Source organism: Ovis aries, chromosome 21 (genome assembly GCF_016772045.2).
Source record: "Ovis aries strain OAR_USU_Benz2616 breed Rambouillet chromosome 21, ARS-UI_Ramb_v3.0, whole genome shotgun sequence".
Taxonomy (NCBI): Eukaryota; Metazoa; Chordata; class Mammalia; order Artiodactyla; family Bovidae; genus Ovis; species Ovis aries.
In genome coordinates this window covers 39,022,755-39,042,875 of record NC_056074.1, presented here as the reverse complement: position 1 = coordinate 39,042,875, position 20,121 = coordinate 39,022,755, and the positions used below count along the sequence as shown (strand labels likewise).

The 20,121-nt window shown below is 55.5% G+C and overlaps 2 protein-coding genes across 7 annotated transcripts; one reads left to right on the top strand and one right to left on the bottom strand.

Moving 5' to 3' along the window:
- Positions 1 to 2,035: 2,035 nt before the first annotated feature.
- On the bottom strand, positions 2,036 to 19,506 carry GPR137 (G protein-coupled receptor 137). 3 transcript variants are annotated; one of them, XM_027959901.3, is made up of 9 exons: positions 17,890 to 19,506; positions 6,045 to 16,101; positions 4,611 to 4,988; positions 4,478 to 4,527; positions 3,543 to 3,768; positions 3,280 to 3,429; positions 3,026 to 3,154; positions 2,799 to 2,914; positions 2,036 to 2,503 (listed from the first exon to the last, which is right to left on the bottom strand). In XM_027959901.3, the coding sequence occupies exons 3-9, from the start codon at positions 4,965 to 4,967 to the stop codon at positions 2,344 to 2,346; spliced, it is 1,188 nt and encodes a 395-aa protein (XP_027815702.1). In that variant the 5' UTR covers positions 4,968 to 4,988; positions 6,045 to 16,101; positions 17,890 to 19,506; the 3' UTR covers positions 2,036 to 2,343. The 3 variants fall into 3 exon arrangements, with proteins under 3 accessions (XP_027815702.1, XP_027815701.1, XP_042094278.1); XM_027959900.3 differs by lacking the exons at positions 6,045 to 16,101; positions 17,890 to 19,506 and having other exon boundaries at positions 4,611 to 5,579; XM_042238344.2 differs by lacking the exons at positions 2,799 to 2,914; positions 6,045 to 16,101; positions 17,890 to 19,506 and having other exon boundaries at positions 4,611 to 5,579.
- BAD (BCL2 associated agonist of cell death) lies at positions 5,973 to 19,892 on the top strand. 4 transcript variants are annotated; one of them, XM_042238345.2, is made up of 4 exons: positions 5,973 to 6,400; positions 7,039 to 7,233; positions 18,664 to 18,857; positions 19,412 to 19,892. In XM_042238345.2, exons 2-4 carry the CDS (start codon positions 7,047 to 7,049, stop codon positions 19,535 to 19,537), a joined length of 507 nt encoding a protein of 168 aa, XP_042094279.1. In that variant the 5' UTR covers positions 5,973 to 6,400; positions 7,039 to 7,046; the 3' UTR covers positions 19,538 to 19,892. The 4 variants fall into 4 exon arrangements, with proteins under 4 accessions (XP_042094279.1, XP_004019699.1, XP_011957486.1 ...); XM_004019650.5 differs by lacking the exon at positions 5,973 to 6,400 and adding an exon at positions 6,699 to 6,757; XM_012102096.4 differs by lacking the exon at positions 5,973 to 6,400 and adding an exon at positions 6,699 to 6,904.
- The last annotated feature ends 229 nt before the right edge of the window (positions 19,893 to 20,121 follow it).

Here is a 20,121-nt window from a genome sequence, read left to right as displayed (position 1 = left end):
CGGAGCGTGACTGGCGGCGGGCGGGACGCACGGCTGCAGGACTCCCGGAGGTGGGCCCCCTCCCGGCCGGTCTCCCCCTGCGCGCCCCAGCCCGGGAGCCCGGCCTGCGGCCCCCGCCGTCCCGCACGCCCGCCCCGTGCCCGCGCGCCCGCCCGCTCCGCCCCGCACTCACTGTCGGCCCCGATGCGGCTGCGGCTGCGGCTGTGGCCCGGGCTCCCGTGCGGCCTCGCCGGTGCCGGCGGGGCCGCGGAGGCGGCGGCAGGGGCGGAGCGGGCGGGCGCTGGTGCTGAGACCCCCCTCCTGCCGCCAGAAGCCCCCCTCCTTCCGTGTTTAACCCCTCCAGCACCGCGCTTCCCTCGGTGCCTCGCCCTCGCCTCCGGCTCGGCTCTCCGCAGCCCCTTACCTGAGGTTGCCCAGCCCCCCAAACCCAGCCCGTCCAGGGAGGTGAGTGGCAGAGGAGCCCGAGAGGGGTCGCCGCTGGGTCAGGCCTGGAATCTCAGACTGGGGCCCTGGTACTGCCCTGTGGGCCAGCCAGTGTGGCCAGCGGCACGGCCCCAACTTGGACATCAGCCGGCTCACTTCTCCGGGCCGGCTCCACGCTAATTTCCCAGCATCTTCCAGGCCCACTACCAGATCAGAAGGGCCCTCAACTCCCCGCCCCGAGGGACAGTCTGGCCCTTGGGCTCTGCACTCCTGAGGGAGAGACCCCAGGGGACAAAGGGGCGGGGGATCCACAGAGGAAACCTGGAATTGGCCGAGGTAGGGTTGGGACCAAGCTCTGAGAAATCAAGCTGGGCACCACCTGCCTCTACTCCTGTATCCCCATCACTCGCTCCTCAGTTCCATGCCCATCCCAGCCTGGAAGGGGTACCAGCACTCCCTCCCCCACTGTCTGAAAAGCAGGGCCCTGAACTTAGCTCCCCTCTTCTCTTGCTTGCTTCTTAGCAACTCTCATCTTGCCAAAGATCCTTCCCTCCTCTGGGGTCCTCAGCCTTCACTTGGGTGGTTTTAAGTATGGGCTCTAGGGCTGACCACCACCAAACAGTAGGGGGCCTAGACTGGTGACCAGACTCTCCAGGCCTCCCAGTCCCACTTACAGAAAAGGGATGACTAATTATCACCTCAGGATGCTGTGCTGAGCATTAATGAGGTCGGTATTTGTAAATGCTCGAAACGCAGCCTGGCACTCACAATTGAGTGCCCTACAAATGTCAGCAATTTCCCTTTCAACTGAAAGTGATTGTTCAGCTTTGAGCTGCTTCCCTTGAGTCTGAGGCCTATCTCTGGAGGTACTGAGGCTTGGGGCTCAGGACAGTCCCAGGTGAAGGGTTTCAAGGTAGGCTCAGTGCTAGGCCCCAGGAACTCCAAGGAGCTGGACCAAATGGCCAGATACATGGGCGAGATAAATGACTCTCTGATAAGTGACTCCCAGCCATGGGACAGAGGACAGATCTGTAAGGCCTGCGATTACAGAGGGCAGCGACTGCACTATCAGGGACAGTCAGGGAAGGGGCTCCCCAGGCAGACTCTGTGGGGGCAGCCTGGCCAAATCCACACAGGGTAGGGAGAGGGGGGCTGCTTTTCCTCCACCAGTCCTGGACTAACTCCTGGACCTGAAGGCCAGGTTGGGCATAATGACAGGGAAACAGGGTCTTTAGAAATCCCGATCCACTGAGGGTAAGAGGCATAGCAGCCATGCAGTCACAGTGCCAAGGGACCTGGGGTGGGGTGGGGAGGGACAGTTCCCTGACCTGGAAATGGCAGGGTTCATAAAGGAGACGACATTTGAGGCAGTTCCCAAAGAAAGAACAGAAATTGTTCAAGCAGGGAGGGGACTGGAGTGGGGGCTGGATTCTTCTGGTCTCTCTTTCTTCTTTGGACTGCAGGCTCATCCCTCTCCTTACCCACCAGCCTTGGGGGAGGTAAATGGCCCCAGCCCAGCCCAGTAGCCCCTTCGAGGGCCAGTGTCCAATCAGCTTTAGACCGAAAAGATGATGGTGTGAGAAACACAAGCAGACAACTGACGGACAGCGAATGGACTTGGGGCACAGACACTGTTTATTGAGTGGCAGACGCAGGAGAGGTAGCTGGCTCCGGAGTGGAAGCGGAGGCGGTGGGGTGGGTCGTGCCAGGGTGCCGTGAGCATCTGGCAGCCAGGGCCATGCCCCCCCATCCTAGGGGACAGCACAAGCTCACTGCATCAGGAGTAGCAAGGGGCCGGCCTGGGGAAGAGGCAGCCATAGCCCCCGGGACCCTGGGCAAGAAGCAGCAGATGAACTTGGCACAGGGGTCTGGGGTGGGAGGGGCTTGGGTCTGGGTGTTCTGCGGGGAGATGAAGGGGGATCACGTCTGTGGGGTAGAGTAGAGACTGTGGTGGTGGCCGCCTGGTCCCAGAACCTGGGAGAAGAGCAGGGGCGTTGTCCGAGTCTGGCTGCCTCCGTACCAGCCTGGTTCCCGCCCGATGGTACCATACCAGCTACTGGAGCCTAGGCTCCCTGACATGCTGCAGGCAGAGAAACAGGGTCAGTCCCCCAGCAGTCTCGAGGACAAGTCACCAGAGTTGGGGAAGGAGAGAGACTGACAGAACAGAGCTCAGTGACCCAGACTTCTCTGACTATGGCAAACTGCATCTTGGGCGGTGAGGTGGGGACTTTAGCAACAGTAAACCAGAGAGGACCTCACCCATTACAGACCATGGCACGGGCAGGGGTGGGTGGCAAGACCCAGCTCTAGGGCCCTGCGGCTTGGTGGAGCAACCTGGGAGCCCAGGGGTCCTCAGGTGGGCCCGGGACTCCTACCTGGTGCTCTCGCCCCGGCTGTGTTCCCAAGAGCAGCCCTCATCCTCGCAGTGTGCCCGGTCGAAGAAGTAGGAACGGGAGCCAAAGACCTGCCCGTTGAGGATGCGGCTGGTGCTCTAGGGAAGGGAGCCACCATTGATGCTTCCTTCTGCCCCCCCACTGGCCTCCCACACCCCCAGAACCCGGCCCAGGGACCGCCAGTGCTGCCCCTCTCCACTGGCCCTCACCAGGTCCTGTGGGGGCCGATGCACCCGGAAGAAGCCCACCAGCAGGGTGGTAGGCAGCAGCTCCCACACAAAGAGGATGAGGCCAAACACCAGGTAGCCTTTGTTCCCCAGGTCGTTCACCAGGTCCGCCTGTGGGGAGGCAGGGGCTGTGCCAATCTGCAGTCATACCAATGGGGCTCACAGACAGGACCCAGCCTAGCTGGGGTCCAGGAGTAACAGCTACTGGGGAGGCGGCAGATGTGTCGAATGCCCACCTGATCAGAGACGTTGTACCAGTCGTAATCGAAGGCATCCAGCCGGCTCCGAGGGGCCAAGGCCAGGGCTGCCAGGTTGTAGCAGGCCCGGCTGGCATAGAGCAGGACCATGGCGCCACCCATTGCAGCTGCCTGGCACACACTGGTCCCCTGGCACAGATGACAACAGGGGACCCTTATGGAGGGGAGGTTCCAGCTTTCTCTCTACTCTGAAGACCCTAAACGCCCCAAAGACACCCAGGCATCAGCGCCTGTGGCCCTACCTTGGCCTCCAGGTAGATGCTGGTGGAGGGGGCCCGCCGGGCCACAAGGCAGAGGCAGGCGGCAAGAGAGAGTGCGCAGATAACAAACAGGGAGTCGCTCACCAGGACACGCACCAGCAGGAGGGCCCAGGGCTGTGCCCGGCGCCGGCGGGACAGCACTGCGCACAGCACATTCACCAGCAGAAAGAGCAGCGAGGCCCCCACGAAGGCCCCTCGGACAGCCAGCCTGCGGCCCACAGCACAGTCAGCCCCAGGTGGGCACCCTTGCCACTCCCCAACCACCCAACCCTTCCCAGGAGACCCAAATGTCAGTCAGAACCTCAGGCCACGCAGTCTGAACCCCACTCCTCCAGTCTTACAGATGAGGAAACTGAGGCTAAAGAGGTCAGAATATGACTGACAGCTGTGGTACAGCAGAAAGAGCACTGGATTGGGAGTCAGAAGTCTGGGTTTAAGCCCTGGCTCTACCTCCTGCCAGGTGTGCGACCTTGAACATGTTGCTTAGCCTTGCAGGGCCTCAGTGTCTTCATCTCTCAAATGGGGATACATCAGCTTCGAAGGTAAGTTGTAAATATTAAAGATGTCTGTGAAAGCTCTTAATAAACTGCAAGATGTTGTACAAAGGACAGGAGTTACCACTGCCCAAGGTCACCCAGAAGTGCCCTTTGCAGCTTCCGAGGACTGGAGCCTCCAGCTCTTCCTCCATCATGGATGACATTGGTACCCTCTCCCTTCACCATATTTCAGCGGTTTTTATTACAGTCGAGCTTCACATATGTAACACCTCTACGGAGCCATCTGCACCAGACACCTAATGTTCCCCAGCCGTCCCCAGGCATCCTGGGCTGTACTCCCCTCAGCCCTACCAGGGAGAAGGAATGGACACTGGGCTTCTCCCTGCCCCTGACCTGGGGACTGAACCCACCAGTACTTACAAGCCTCGGCTCATCTCTGGCCGACGCTTTGCCTTGGCTTTGAACACCACCTGGGGGCAGAGAGGCCCATTATTCTTTGGGGCCCTGGGGCTTGCTACCCCATGGGCCCACCCTCACCCATCACCATGGTTACCTGAGCAAAGTAGAGGTTCATGAGCGTCAGTGTGAAGAACTGCAGGCAGACAGGACAGCAGTAGAGAAGCCAGAAGGGCAGGGGCCCCAGGTGGTTGGCTCGGGGTGTGTCTCGAAAGTAGAAGGAGAAGAGGGTGGTACGCAGGGCAGCCCAGAGCAGACAGAGCGCCAGGAACACCGTCTGATAGCTGAGACGCTTGTGCCCATACAGGAGCACCAGCCAGAGCTGGGCATAGACGGAGAAGAAGAGCAGGGCATACAGGGTGGTGTAGGCTGCAGTCAGCCCCAGGGTCACGGCGGGCGGCAGCGCAGGTACCAGCCCAGCAGCAGGCACCAAGCCAGACAGGTTACTCTCCATGTCAGGGAGGGAGGCCTGAACCTGAAGACAGAGATGGAGGGGCCGGCAGGGGGCCAAGGAAATAAATACGGAGGGGTGGGAGTTGTAGGGTGCTCAGGCGGAAAGAAGTGGTGGTTGGCCGGGCCCTCCCGCCCTCGACAGAGGGCCCCTTGCCTTTGCGGGGCACAGGCAACCTGGGTCCCTCACTACGGGGTGTGGAAAAGACAGCTCTTCCTCTTCAGGGCACAGGCGGGTGGGGAAGTGGGGGGATGGGGGTGAAGAAGCCGAAGGAGTGGGGGTCCCTGGCCTCGGTCGCTGAAGTCGTCCCGGCAGGAGGGGGAGAGCCGGCCAACGCCAGTCTGTTCAGAGCAGCGGCCGCTGCTGGGGACGCTCAACGTCTGGCTCTCCCCCTCCCCAAACTGGAGGGCTCTCTCCCCTCCAACAATCCGGATGGGGAGGGCCTCTGCCTTCCGTCCTTGGATTCCGGACGCTGGCCCACCCCACCCCCCACTGCGTCCACTCTCCAACTGCGGGGGGGCGGGAGGAGGCCGACGCCCGGTCCTCAGGCCGCGGCTAGGGGAGCCGGCTCCGGTCGCTGGGACCCGGGGCTCCGGCTCCCCGGCTCCCGCTGCTCCGCCCCCTCCTGCGCCTGCGCGGCCGCCGTTCGCTACGCAAATTGCTCAGGGTCCAGTCCTGACTACGCAGGCCCGCGCCGCGCCCGGCGCGGAGCTGTTCGAGAATTGGCGCAACTTGCGCCACCGCCGGGTGCCAAGGGTTATAAGAGGCGGCGAGCGGCCTTGACTTTCCGGCTGCGCAGCATCCGGCCGGCGCCCTGGTGGGCATTGCCCAGAGCTACAGGCCCTCGCTTCCATGGGAAGCTGGCGATTCCCAGGCTTCTCTTCCCCATCCCCAAATCGAGATTGTGCCGCCCGACCTGGGGCGGTAACGACTTCCCTTCACTCGGTCTCTGAGGGAAACTTCCGCCCTCAGCCAAGATGGCCTCCGGGCCCCGCCCCCCGGGCCTTTACCCGCGGGGGCCCCCAGCGTCCCGCGCAAGCCCGCCCGCCCATTCTTTGGCTGGCTGCGTTTCCCGCTCACCTGGCCTGCCGCCTGCCAGGCGCGAGGTCTCCGCAAGTCCTATTGTCACCCTCCTAGGGGCCCCTTTCCCTTCTGCGCCGGGACAGTCATCCTGCCCCGGGTGGAGGCTCCCTCGCTTATCTCTAGTGCCCCCGAGTTGGTGCGGGGAGTGGCGCCCCTGACGCGGGCGGTGCGAGGTTTCCACCGCGAGGAGGAGGGAGGGGCGCTTCCCGAGCCGGTCACCCGGTTCGGATGGAGCAGTGACAACAGCAACAACAGTTGCCTCCGACGGCTGAACTTCGATTACGGCTTTGCAAAGTGCTTTCACCCACAGTAATCACCGCCCAGTTTACAAGGATCACTGACTCCTGAAAGAGGTGTCATTATCCCCATTTTACAGGAGTGGGAATTAAGTCCCAGAGGGGCTGAAGGATTTGTCAGCAGGAGCTGCCTTCCAAATGGGGACCCCGGAGAATCCCTCAGCGGCTCCCACAACGCCCAAGGCATAAGGAAGTCAGGAGCTGAGCATCCGGAGACGTAGAAGAGAATCAGAAGGAAGGCAGTGGGCGGGGCCCCGGGGAGTGGCCCCGCCTGCTGGCCAGCTAGTGACATCTCAAGAGCTGATTGGGCCGGGCCGGTGACAGTTTCCGTTACCCAGGCAACTAGGGCCGGGCTCTCTTTTTGCTAGAGGGACGCGGCGGGCCCGGGTCGGGGGCCTGGTTATCGGGCTTGGGGTGAGATCTGTGTGCCGTTACCGCGGGCGGGTCTGGCTGAAGCCTGGGCAGGGGCCTGAGGCTTCTCTCCAGCCCTAGAGCTCTGAGAGTTTTAGATCCTGGGTGGATAAGTCGAGCTTCTTGCCGGGCCAGACTCAACGGATAGATGTGCGCCAGGGAGGCAGGGTGGACCTGGGGTGCTGAGGTGGGAGAGGGAGCCAGGGACACCTGCGCCCCCAACCCTGCCAGCCACCCTTAGCTCCTGCTGTTCTCTAATTACTTGTCATCTTGCCCCCCTGCAGCCCAGAGCATGTTCCAGATCCCAGAGTTTGAGCAGAGTGAGCAGGAAGACTCCAGCCCTGCAGATAGGGGCCTGGGCCCCAGCCCCACAGGGGACAGGCCCCCAGGTCTCAGCAAGCACTGGCTAACAGCCCCGGGCCTCCTGGGGGAAGCTGGTCACCAGCAGGGGCAGCCGGCCGGCAGCAGCCACCATGGAGGTAGGCAACCCCCACCCCCCACCCAACAACCACCTGCCTGTCCAGCTTGCCTCCAGCCCAGTAGTTCTCTGCACCCCAGCCACATCCACATTCTGGGGGGCTTTGAGTAAGTCCCTCACCGCTCTGCACCTCAGTTTCCTCTTCTGTAAAACAGCAATTCATCACCACCCTGGTAGTGCTGTGGGAAAGATTAACAAGCATACCTTAGAAGCACTTAATTATAGAGCTGGTGTTTAGTAAATGCTCCAAGTATGTAGCTCTTAGCTTAGGACCAGGAGAGAATCACTGAGAGGCCAGAAAGGGGAAATGACTTGCCTAAGGTCACACTCACTTGGCATTTCCTTTGGGCTAGAAGATTCTGTGGTGCCTTACCTCAGGCTAGTGCTTTCCTTAAGATCTGGATCCAGTTCCCAGCTCTGTTCTTTCCCGCCCTGTGGCTCACACCCACACAGGGCTGTCCTTAACATTGCCAGGGCCAGGTAATCCCAAGAGGCAGATGGCCCTACCAGGCAGCAGGTCTGTGTGGGACTGGGAAAGCATCAGCTGTCCTCTGTATCTACTGAGGGAGACCCAGCGGAGATGGAAGGATGGGCCCTGGAGGGCAGCGGCCACGTCTTAGTAGTCCCTACCACCTGGGTGCCCAGTACAAGCCTTGGCACCTGGAACAACCACAGACATCTTCTGAAAACAAAACTCATGTCCCTTAACTGCTGCCAGTGTGACACCCTTCCATTTTCAGGAGCAGGAAGGCTTATTAATGCCCCCACCCCAGGGAGTTCCCTGGTGGTCCAGTGGTTAACGCTCAGTGCTTTCACTACCAAGGACCCCGGGGTTCAATGCCTGGTCAGGGAATTAGGATTACAGTTAAGAAAGAAAGAAAAAAGGTTGATATTCAGTTATTAGGGATACAATCTCTAAAAAAAAACAAAATTAAAAGAAAAAAGACCCCACCCCCACCACCCAGCCTGCTGTATGTCACACTGAACTCCACAGGCTTTAACTTCGAGATTTTTGCACTTGGAGTTCTTCTGCTTGAAACTTGCTTTCCACCCTGTATCTGGCTGTCCCCATCTTCTGTGTCAAGTGCTGAATGTGTGTACCAGCTGCCAGGGGTTCATCAGGGACTAGAAGAGAAGCTCTTGCCCTTGTGGTTGCCTACATTCTGGAAGATAGGGGGAGACAAGTCATAAACAAAGAAACAAACAAACTAGTCAGTGATACGGTACCTTAGCAGGTGATGCCTTAGGTGACATACCCTTGACTTTCTCTTTGGAATCCAGAGTGCTTGGGGGCTCGAGGGAGTGATTTGAACTGAGGTGGTCAGGGTGGGCCTTGGTGGTGGTGGTTTAGTTGCTAAGGCATGTCTGACTCTTGCGACACCATGGACTGTAGCCCTCCAGGCTCCTCTGTCCATGGATTTCCCAGGCAAGAATACTGGAGTGGATTGCCATTTCCTTCTCCAGGGGATCTTTCTGACCCAGGGATCGAACTCACGTCTCCTGCACTGCAGGTGATTCTTTACCAGCTGAGCTACTAGGGCCTTGGTAAGAAGCAACATTTGAGCCAAGGCTAGAATCTGATGAGGGCTGAGCCAGACAGAGATCTGTGGGAAGACAGATGCTGGCAGGGATGCCCGCAGACAGAGGGCAGTGTTAGTCACTCAATCAAGTCCAACTCTTTGTGACCTCATGGACTGTAGCCCACCAGGGTCCTCTGTCCATGGAATTTTCCAGGCAAGAATACTGGTGTGGGTTGCCCTTTCCTTCACGAAGGGGAAGGCAGGGCAAATGCAAAGACCCTGAGGGTGCTGAGGGGAGGGGCTTAGAGACTTCTCCAGAGTTCAGGGAAGGGGAGGGGCTGATGGGCAGGGCCTTGAAGGCCCAGGTCAGGGGTCTGGCTTTCAGGTTGAGCAAAACCCTGGAGGACTTTGACCTGGTTTGGACCTCAAGAGAATCACCAGGGCCCCTGGGTGGAGACGGGTCTCCAATGGGCAAAGGTAGGGGTGGTGCCACGGGGGAGGATGGTAGCTGGTGTGAGTGTGGTGGTGATGGAAGTGGTAAGTATTAGAGCTGGGCTCTGGGTTTCTTTTGAAGGTCGAGCTGGTGGAGTTTGCTGATAGACAGATGTGTGAGGCCCAAAGAGGGACCTAGAGGGATGGAGTCGCTCTTAACTGAGGTGGAACTGAGAAGGTGTGGGGTGAGATCAGGAGCCCTGCTTGGGCCAGGTCAGGTTAGAGGTGCCTTTTGGGCATCCAGTTGGAGATTTCTAGTAGGGATAGATCCATGTAGGAGTTGGTCATTGCTGATGAAGTGTTCTGTGGGCCCTGGGAGACAGTGTAGACAGGGTAGGGCTTGGGCTGAGTCTGGAGCTCTAGGCTGCAGAGGGCAGCAGAAGCAGAGCAGCCCACACTGGCGTCTGAGAAGGAAGGAGCCACCTGGTAGGGAGAGGGGTGTTGAACTGGGCGATGCTCCTTTGAGCGCTGCTGGAGGAGGGCTGGGAGTAGAGTGCTGGACTGGACTTAGGGTCGAGGCAGCTTGGGTGGAGAGTGGGGAGGGATGATGGGAAGAGAATTGGAGGTTGAAAGGAGAGCCCAGTCTTGGCAGCTGAGCTCTGGCAAAGAGGAACAGAGGAGCCAATGGCACCGGAAAGCCCAAGGAGAGTCAAGGAAGGATTGTTTTATTACTTAAGATAAAAAGGACAAAGAAAAAAGAGGTTCTTTTCTTTTTTGGCTGTACCATGTGGCTTGTGCGGTCATAATTCCCTGACCAGGAATCAAACCCATGCTCCCTGCAGTGGAAGCATGGAGTCTTAACCACCAAGGAATTCCCAAAAGAGCATGTTTATAAGTTGATGGAGTAATCCAATTAGGAAAATCCTGGAGGATGCAGGGGAGAAAGGAAGCTTACTTGAGTAGGAGAGAGTGGTCCCCTGGTGTTCAGGGGAGGGGCAGCTCAGCTGAGTGCAGTGGAGGGGTGGAGGAGGGCAGGGAGACACCTCATGGGAACTAGTAGATGTTTCTCTCGTGGATGCTTCCAATTTCTTGGTGAAAGGAAGCCAGGTCTTGAGCCAGAAGTGAAGGTGGGGAGAGGGATGGAGGCTGAGGCCGAGAGAGGGAAGAGCACGTTTGAAGTAGTTGTCTGGCCCAGAGGATGGAGCTGGAAGGTGTGCTGGGCAACTCAGGGGGCCTCTGGGTCTTATGGCTGTGAATTTGAACAGAGGCGGCACGGCTGTGCTTTTCTCCAGCCATGTTGGCTACCCGGGTGCCTATGGAAACTGGCAGGGAGTGGGCCTTAACCAGAGCTGTGTTGGTATCAGCCCAGTGAGGGAGGCTTGGCTCGTATGCAGTGGAAGCTGGCCAAGTGTGAGGAGCCCGGCATCATCAGAGCTGGGGTGCCAAGGCAGGGAGCTGGAAAGGACCATTTCTGTGCTATGAATGAATGAAATAGGAGCGGCAAAACCTCCTGCACCCACTAGGGGCCCATCCTGCGGGGGGGGGGAGGCACCTGAGGCCCCAAGGGGGAGAGGTGGCACAGCCCAAGAAACTAGATTTGGGGAGGAGGGAGGGAGAATAGACTTGTTAGGTAGGTAGAATAGGGAAATGGAGTCCAAAATGGCGGTGGCTAAAAAACAAGGAAGGTCAAAGGAAGGTCCAAGGACCAGAGTGAATACTTCAGGTAGAACAAACAGCGCTCCTGGCTAAGCCCAGTTTGCATCGGGCAGGCCCAGGGGGAGGCAGGCCCAGGGGGAGGGAAACATACAAAAGGAGGAGCCAAAGTGCGCGCTCTTCCTCGTCCTCTCCTGCGTGCATGCGCTCTTTCTCTCTCTGGCTCTCTCTCTCTCTCTCTCTCCCACGTGCTCCTCCACTCTCTTCTCTTCAAGTCTTTGGGTTGGCATGCCCTCACGCTTCGAGGATGTATTCTGCTATCTTCTAAATAAAATAGAGCTGTAACACTGATTTGCCTAAGAGCTATAACACAGACAGTTTGTCCAAGACCCGAGAGCTGTGACGCGCCGAGGGCTTTAATGTCCGTTGCTCCAAATCTTTGTTGTGACGAGACAAAGAACTGAGGAACATATACTCACGGGACAGGCTGAAGCAGCAATAAGCCAAGGGGATGCCTACCCCAGCTCCAGGCCCAGCCATGAGAAGGCCTGCAAGGGATGGAAGAGACCCGCCCTGGATTCCTTTTGACTTAGTTTTCAACATCTAAAAAGCAAGTGGTTTTCCATGAAAGACCTGCAGGTGCCGATAACCTGCCAGAGCCACCGGGCCTGCCGCCCTCCGCATGGGCAGGGCACTGTCACTCTTCCTGTTCCCTGCCTCCAAGCCCCTGCCGCGGCGAACTGTGTGTGTCTCCAGGGCAGGCCTGCGGCCACCTCGTGTGCCGTGACAGCTCCAGTGCGTAGCTGGGTGCCTGGAGCGGCTGGTGTGTGAATGGTAGAGAAGGGAGGAGGAACACACGGTGAGCAAAGCAGCCCAGTGCCAGGCCCCGGGCCAGACTGCAGGCTTCAAACCCAGCTTTTTTCTTTTAACTGAAGTATAGCTGATTTATGTGCTCAGTCGTGTCCGACTCTTTGTGGCCGCCATGGACTATAGTCTGCCAGGCTCCTCTGCTCATGGAATTTTCTAGGCAGGAATACTGGAGCCAGTTGCCATTCCCTTCTCCAGGGGATCTTCCTGACCCAGGGATCGAACCCAGGTCTCTTGCATTGCAGGCAGATTCTTTACCACTAGTGCCCAGTGGTAACTATGGGAAGCCCATAGTTGATTTGTGAAAATGAAAGTGTTAGTCTCTCAGTCATGTCTGACTCCGTGACCCTATGGACTGTAGCCCACCAGAATCATCTGTCCAGGCAAGAATCCTGGAGGGGGTTGCCATGACCTTCTCCAGATTGATTTATAATGATATGTTAGTTTCAGGTGTACAGCACAGTAAGTCAGTTATATATATATACATATTCCTTTTCAATTCTTTTCTATAATAGGTTATTACAAGATATTCAGTGTAGTTCCCAGTGCTGAACAGTAATCCTTGTAGTTTATCTACTTTATATATAGTTCAGTTCAGTCACTCTGTCGTGTCCGACTCTTAGCGATCCCATGAACCGCCAGGCCTCCCTGTCCATCACCAGCTCCCAGAGTCCACCAAACCCATGTCCATTGAGTCGGTGATGCCATCTAACCATCTCATCCTCTGTCATTCCCCTCTCCTCCTTCCCTCAATCTTTCCCAGCATTAGGGTCTTTTCAAATGAGTCAGCTCTTCGCATCAGGTGGCCAGAGTATTGGAGTTTCAGCTTCAACATCAGTCCTTCCAGTGAACACCCAGGACTGATCTCCTTTAGGATGGACTGGTTGGATCTTGGACTGTCAAGAGTCTTCTCTAACACCACAGTTCAAAAGCATCAATTCTTTGGCACTCAGCCCTCTTTAGAGTCCAACTCTCACATCTATACATGACCACAGGAAAAACCATAGCCTTGACTAGACAGACCTTTGTTGACAAAGTAATGTCTCTGCTTTTGAATATGCTGTCTAGGTTGGTCATAACTTTCCTTCCAAGGAGTAAGCGTCTTTTAATTTCATGGCTGCAGTCACCATTTGCCGTGATTTTGGAGCCCAGATAAATAAAGTCAGCCAGTTTCTACTGTTTCCCCATCTATTTGCCATGAAGTGATCGGACCAGATGCCATGATCTTAGTTTTCTGAATGTTGAGCTTTAAGCCAACTTTTTCACTCTCCTCTTTCACTTTCATCAAGAGGCTCTTTAGTTCTTCACTTTCTGCCATACGGTGGTGTCATCTGCGTGTACTTATCAATCCCAAAGTCCAGAATTCCCTGGTGGTCCAGTGGTTAGGACTTAGCGCTTTCACTGACATGGCCTAGGTTCGATCCCTGGTTGGGGAATTGAGATCTCCTAAGCCATGCAGTGCTGCCAAAAAAAAAAAAAAAAACAGCAATCCCAAAGCCCACATTAATCCTCCCCACCCCCACTCCCCTTTTTTCCCCTGTGGTAATCATAAATTTGTTTTCCATGTCTGAGTCTATTTCTGTTTTGTAAGTAAGCTCATTTGTATCATTTTTTGTTTGTCTTGTTTTGTTTTTGGCAGCACCAGGAGGCAGTTTGTTTTCTATGTCTGTGAGTCTATTTCTATTTTGTAAATAAGTTGATTTGTATCATTTTTTGTTTGTCTCGTTTTGTTTTTGGCCACACCAGGAGGCCTATGGAATCTTAGTTCCCCCACTAGGGATCAAACCTATGCCCCCTGCACTGAATGTGTGGAGTTTTAACCACTGGACCACCAGGGAAGTCTCCTGTATCGTTTTTTATTTTCCCTGTATCATTTTTTAGATTCCCTATCTGTCTGACTTACTTCACTTAGTATGATAATCTCCAGGTCCATCCTTGTTGCTGCAAATGGCATTATTTCACTTTTTAAAAAATGGCTGAGTAGTATTTCATTGTTTATATATACCACATCTTCTTTGTTCATGGAATTCTCCAGACAAGAATACTAGAGTGGGTTGCCATTTCCTTCTCCAAGGAATCTTCCTGACCCAGAGATCGAACCCAGGTCTCCTGTGTTGCCAGGCAGATTCTTTACCATCTGAGCCACCAGGGAAACCTTTATCCATTCTTCTGTTGGACATTTAGGTTGCTTCCGTATCTTGGCTATTGTAAATAGTGCTGCCATAAATATTGGGTGCCTCAGTTTTTTTATCCCAGTAAAATGGGACTAGAAGTAGTCCCACCTCATTGCGTTGCCATGAGACTCTGATGCGTTAATACAGGAAAAATGCTTAGAAACAGTGCCTAGCACGGAGGAGGGTCTGCTATTCTTATTATTACTGCAGTTGTTGTTGCAGTGAGTTGGCCCAGGCCCTGAGCAGACCTGGGGATTGCCATTCATTTAGAGGGACTAGAGAGACATGAATAACCAATGCCCCCCTCATGGCAGACAAGGGAGTGCAGGCTGGAAGGTAAGAATCTAAGGGCCCTGAAGGCCATGCCCAGGAGTTTGGAGTTTATCTCATAGGCAACTGGGAGCCATTGAAGGTTTTAGGCAGAGGACAGACATAGTTGGGTTTAGAGCAGAGGTTTGGCAAACCACATCCAAAGGCTAAATCCCTCTGTTGTATAGCCCATGAGCTAAGAATGACACTTTTTTGTGTGTGACACTTTTAAACAGTTGACAAAACTCCAAAGAACAGTGTTTTATGTCAGTGTTCCAAATACAGCTTTCGTGGAACACAGCAGTGCACAAGCCCTTGGATGGTGTTTATGGCTTCTTTCAAGCCATGGCCACGGTGTTGAGTAGTTGTTACAGACTTTGTGGCCTTCAATGCCCCAAACATTTCCTCTCTGACCCTTTACAGAAAACATTTGCGAGCCTCTGCTTTAGCGTGTTTTCTGCCTATTTCTGAGCAGGGTGGAAGTATGTTCTCTACAGGCCAGTAAGGGGCTTTCGTACTCCAAATGGCTTTAGTGGACACAGGAACCCTGGGCTGAGACAGGACAGGACGCATGCCTGCTCCGGGTGGAGTGCCGAGCCGCTCTCCTGCTGAAGCAACATGTGAACCACCCACGTGGTAGAGCAGCATCCAAAACCCAACCACCCCCCCCCCCCCCCCCCCCCCCACCCCCACCCCATGGCACAGCCTCACTGCCTCCAGCTGTCTGGAACTGCACTGTTTTAGTGAAGTGTGCAAGGATGCTCACAGGAGCGGGAATGTGGATGTGTTCAGCCCCATCCACTTACCTAGAAAGCCAATGAGTAAAGAACGTTAAGCTTGGAGCTCGGAGCTCTGACACCTCCAGCCGTAGGCCCCTCCCACTTCCCCACCCAGCCCCAGGCAGGCACTCTGGAACGATGGTGAGAGAGCATGCTCACAACCAGAAGCCACACCTCCTCCCTCCTTTCCTTCCCAAGACTGGGAGAGGTCGCCTCTGCACAGTATAGGGGCATGAAGGAGTGACCGCTGGTTGAAGATTGGATGGATGGATGGAGTGGGTAGGCATGTCTGCTCCCCGCCCAGGGAGTTCACAGAAAAGTACTCAGACTTTTTTCCTAGTAAATGAGTTCAGTTCAGTTCAGTCGCTCAGTCGTGTCCTACTCTTTGCGACCCCATGAATCGCAGCACACCAGGCCTCCCTGTACATCACGAACTCCCGGAGTTCACTCAGATTCATGTCCATCGAGTCAGTGATGCCATCCAGCCATCTCATCCTCTGTCATCCCCTTCTCCTCCTGCCCCCAATCCCTCCCAGCATCAGTCTTTTCCAATGAGTCAACTCTTCACATGAGGTGGCCAAAGTACTGGAGTTTCAGCTTTAGCATCATTCCTTCCAAAGAAATCCCAGGGTTGATCTCCTTCAGAATGGGCTGGTTGGATCTCCTTGCAGTCCAAGGGACTCACAAGAGTCTTCTCCAACACCACAGCTCAAAAGCATCAATTCTTTGGGGCTCAGCCTTCTTCACAGTCCAATTCTCACATCCATACATGACTACTGGAAAACCATAGCCTTGACTAGACGAACCTTAGCCGGCAAAGTAATGTCTCTGCTTTTGAATATGCTGTCTAGGTTGGTCATAACTTTTCTTCCAAGGAGTAAGCATCTTTTAATTTCATGGCTGCAGTCACCATCTGCAGTGATTTTGGAGCCCCCAAAATAAAGTATGACAGTTTCCACTGTTTCCCCATCTATTTCCCACGAAGTGATGGGACCGGATGCCATGATCTTCGTTTTCTGAATGTTGAGCTTTAAGCCAACTTTTTCACTCTCCTCTTTCACTTTCATCAAGAGGCTTTTTAGTTCCTCTTCACTTTCTGCCATAAGGGTGGTGTCATCTGCATATCTGCATATTCCTAGTAAATAGGACACTTTAAATGTTAAGTTTACACATCTGAGTGTCATTTTGACAATGGCTGGCTTGGCATTGCTTAATTCATGGCTTCGGTAAAAATCCCCACTCCAAGGGTAGGCTCCTAGCAGAGCTGGCATTTACATTAGGCCTAGGGTTGCCTTTCCTGACCTGAGCCCCCAGGGGGGCCCATGGTGCTGCTGAAGGGAGCCTGGGGCATGAGAGTTAAATACACAGACCCAGGAGCCAGACTGGTTGGGTTGGAATCTGTCACCTACTAGCTGTGTGACTTCGGGGAAGTTACTTACCCTCTGTATGCCTTAGTTTTCTCCTCTGTAACATGGGGACAGTGAGTAACCTCCCTCACGAGATGTGGTTGGGACCTGAGGGATTAATATACATGACGCGCACTGCCAGCCTCACACAGGCAGTGCTGCTGTTCTGCTGGTTCTGATTCCCAGGCAGGAGGGCAAGGCCCAGGCCAAGTGCCTGCCTACTGCTCACTTGCCTTCTGACCACTGGGCCCTGCATCTGTCAAGTGCGGAGGTTGTGTGGGCTCTTAGTGCTAGTAAAGTAGAATAATAGCTGATAGTTCCTGAGCATTTAAATGACCAAGCAGAGTGTGCCAGCTGTGTGACCCTGGGCAAGTTCCTAACTTCTCTGTGCTTCTATTTCTTCATGTGTAAAATAGGGAGAACTTGGTCTCTCACTGGGAAAATGGGAGGCTTCAGGACATGAAAAATGCAGAACAGGGTTCTTTCTGTGTCATTTGTCCTCATGGGGGTACTGGGGGCTACCCCCATTTCACAGAGGACAACACCGAGGCCCTAAAGGATTAAAAAGAAAGGGCCCAAGGTCACAAAGCAGGAATGTGGTGGAGGTGGGGACTTGATGCCCATGCCCCATGGAACCGGACAGTCCTCTGCAGACAGGCCTGTTCTCATCAGGGCTCTTGCTGCTCTCAGCTCCTTAGCCCCAGCCCCAATCAGGACTGCTGACTTAGCTGCCTATTCCCCACTGCCACCTCGTTCCTCAAAGGCTTTATGGTGTCCCAGCCTACCTGAGCCCAGGCTTTGGTGAAGTTTAGGAATTCCAGCCACCCTCTTAGCCTAGGCCTTTCTGGATCCAGCCCCTTCTTCTTTTCTTGGCTTTCCCAGCCCTGTGTTTGGAGCTGGGACCCTTGGAGGCCCCAGCCCTGGAGCTGGCCCACAGGCCTTCCGGAGAGGATGAGAGAGTTTACCCCTGGCTTCAAGACCTGGCCTAGATCATACTTTCTCCAGAACGCCTCCCTGACAGACGTACCTTGCTGTGGATGGTGTTCCCCTGCACTTGTTCCATGCCTGTCTTTCAATCCAGCTCTGGATTTGTGCTCCTGGGAGTGTTGTAGGTCTTTGTTGGTCTGGGTATGGGGGTGGGGTTGACAGGAATTCGGGGGATGGGGGATGGAACACTGACACAAGGCAGACAAACTCAGGACACACCTCTTTGAATAATGATCCATCACACTTTTAGCTTACAAAGGACTGTCACGCTGTTTATGTGAGGCAAGTCACTGGCATTAAGAACTAGGTTTATCCCCATAAAGAGGTGAAGACACAGGCTCAGGGAGTTGAAGGGTGGTTGGATAAAGGAAGACGTGTAGCTCAATGGATTATCACTGGACTCCGGATTCCAACAAACCTGTAGGGACTTCAAATCTAAGAACTTCCCAGCTGTGTCACTCAGGGCAAGTCTTAACCTCTCCAAGCCTCTGTCTTTTCATCTACACCGTGGAAGCAATACTAGTACTTACCTCCTGGCATGTTTAGGACAATGAGGTAATGCCCAGGACCTAGTAAGTGCTCCATAAGTGTTACCATAAAAAGTCAACAGAACTTTCTGGAGTTTGTTCAAAGTGGGTGCTATGGGAGGTACAGATATGCTGACAGGTTCTTGTTCTCAAAGGGCTCCTGGGTCTTCTGTAGGTCACAACAGTGAAACAAATGGGCCCCAGCAGGTCACCTATGGAGGTGGAGTTCAACACTGTCTGGCTTGGTTGGGGTACCTCCTCAACCAGGAGACTGATTTCCTCCGCAGGGGACTGGAGCTGATGAGAGTTAACCTCCCAGGGAGTTGCTGGGAAGCCCCTGGATCTTACACTCACAGCTATAACTACTATTTATGCCCTTATTCTGTACCAAGCACAGAGGTTAAGTCATTGTATAAACCGAAAGGTCTGGCCCATTGAAAGTGTTACTCGCTCAATTGTGTCGGACTCTGCCACCCCACAGGAGTGTGGCCCGCCAGGCTCCTCTGTCCGCGGGATTCTCCAGGCAAGAATACTGGAGTGGGTAGCCTTTCCCTTCTCCAATGGATCTTCCCCACCCACGGATCGAACCCAGATCTCCGCAATGCAGGCAGATTCTTTACCATCTGAGCCAAAGGGTCTGGCCCATTATTGGGGCTCAGTTAAGATTTGTGGGATTAATGAGAAGTTAATTCGAAACTTCACTAACACTGCTGCAGGGCTGGGGGTTCGAGAGGAGCTGAGATTCACGTCATCCCCACCGTCTGATCTTCTCTGCAGGCACTGGGGCTGTGGAGACCCGGAGTCGTCACAGCTCCTACCCCGCGGGGCCAGAGGATGACGAAGGGACGGAGGAGGAGGATCTCGGCCCCTTTAGGGGCCGCTCGCGTTCGGCGCCCCCCAACCTCTGGGCTGCACAGCGATATGGCCGCGAGCTCCGAAGGATGAGCGACGAGTTTCACGTCTCCTTCAAGGTGAGGGCTGGCTGAAGTGCCCCGCAGTCCCGGACCACGCCGGGACCTGTGCTCCCGGACCTCCTCCCACTGGGCTGTCCCAGTGCACGTCGGGATTTGCAGTTTCAGGACTCCTCTCCTGCAGCCAAGCCCTTCCCGAGTCCCAGGGTATTCGGGGACCTGACCCTGCTCCAGCAGGCCAGGGCTCCTGGGCTCCCCAAATCCCCGGAGCGCGAGGCATTTGTGCTCCTGGCCGACTCATTTCGGATATCCGGGTTCTTGGCCTCAAATTCCGAACCACTTCTTTCATTTTCAAATTATGGTCCCATCTTCCAGGTGCTAAGTCTCCGGCTCTGGCGCTTACAGGATCGTAGGCCTCCTTTCTTTCTGCTAGCAACGTGGAGGGACCATGCTTAGTAGTCAGGAGTCTCTCCGTACGGGTCCTGTTAGGATCTACGGTCTTTTATCTCCTGTGGGATCTCACTTGGTGGTGGGATTCTGTAAGCGGAGGGGCCTTGATTCAGACTGCCAGGATAAGCTAATTCATTCTACCCTTTCTTCTTCCCACCCTGAAGGGGCTTCCTCGCCCGAAGAGCGCGGGCACGGCAACGCAAATGCGACAAAGCCCTAGCTGGACGCGCTTCCTCCAGTCCTGGTTGAGCCGGAACTTGGGGAGAGGAGGCTCCGCCCCCTCTCAGTGACCGTCCGCCCCGCAACCAACCGGTGCTGGTGGCCATCTTGGGAGCGGGCGGAAGTCTTTTCTGCAGGCCTTACGCAAAAGGAGGCTCGGATTCGTTCCTTTCGGAAGACTGAGGTCTGATCCAGAGTCCGATCCCCTTCCGGTGTGTGCGAGGACCACGGAGGGGCTCGGCCCCCATCGGAAGTTGGGAGTTTTTTCGCCCTTACCTGCCGGAAGCGGCCCCGTGACCCCGCCCCACGCGCCTGCGCCAGTTGCGAGCCGAGATTAACCCTAACTTCGCCGGAACCCTTTCCTCCGCGGTAACGCTGCGGACCTACGCCCGATACTAAAATGCTAATAAAGCCCACGTCTGTGCCGCGGAGTCTCCTCTGTCTGTCGCCTGGGGCTTCCAGGGCGGAGAGAGCGCTAGCACTGACAAGAGTTTCAAACGATGTCCCCGCCTTACATATGAGGGAAACTGAGGCACCTGGGGCCGGCATCAGGGAGGCGTTGAGGCGGCGAGCAGAGCTACGGCCGCCTGGACTCCGGGAGGCGGAGCGCGATCGGACTTCGGGACATCCAGGTCCTTATCTCTAATATGGTAAT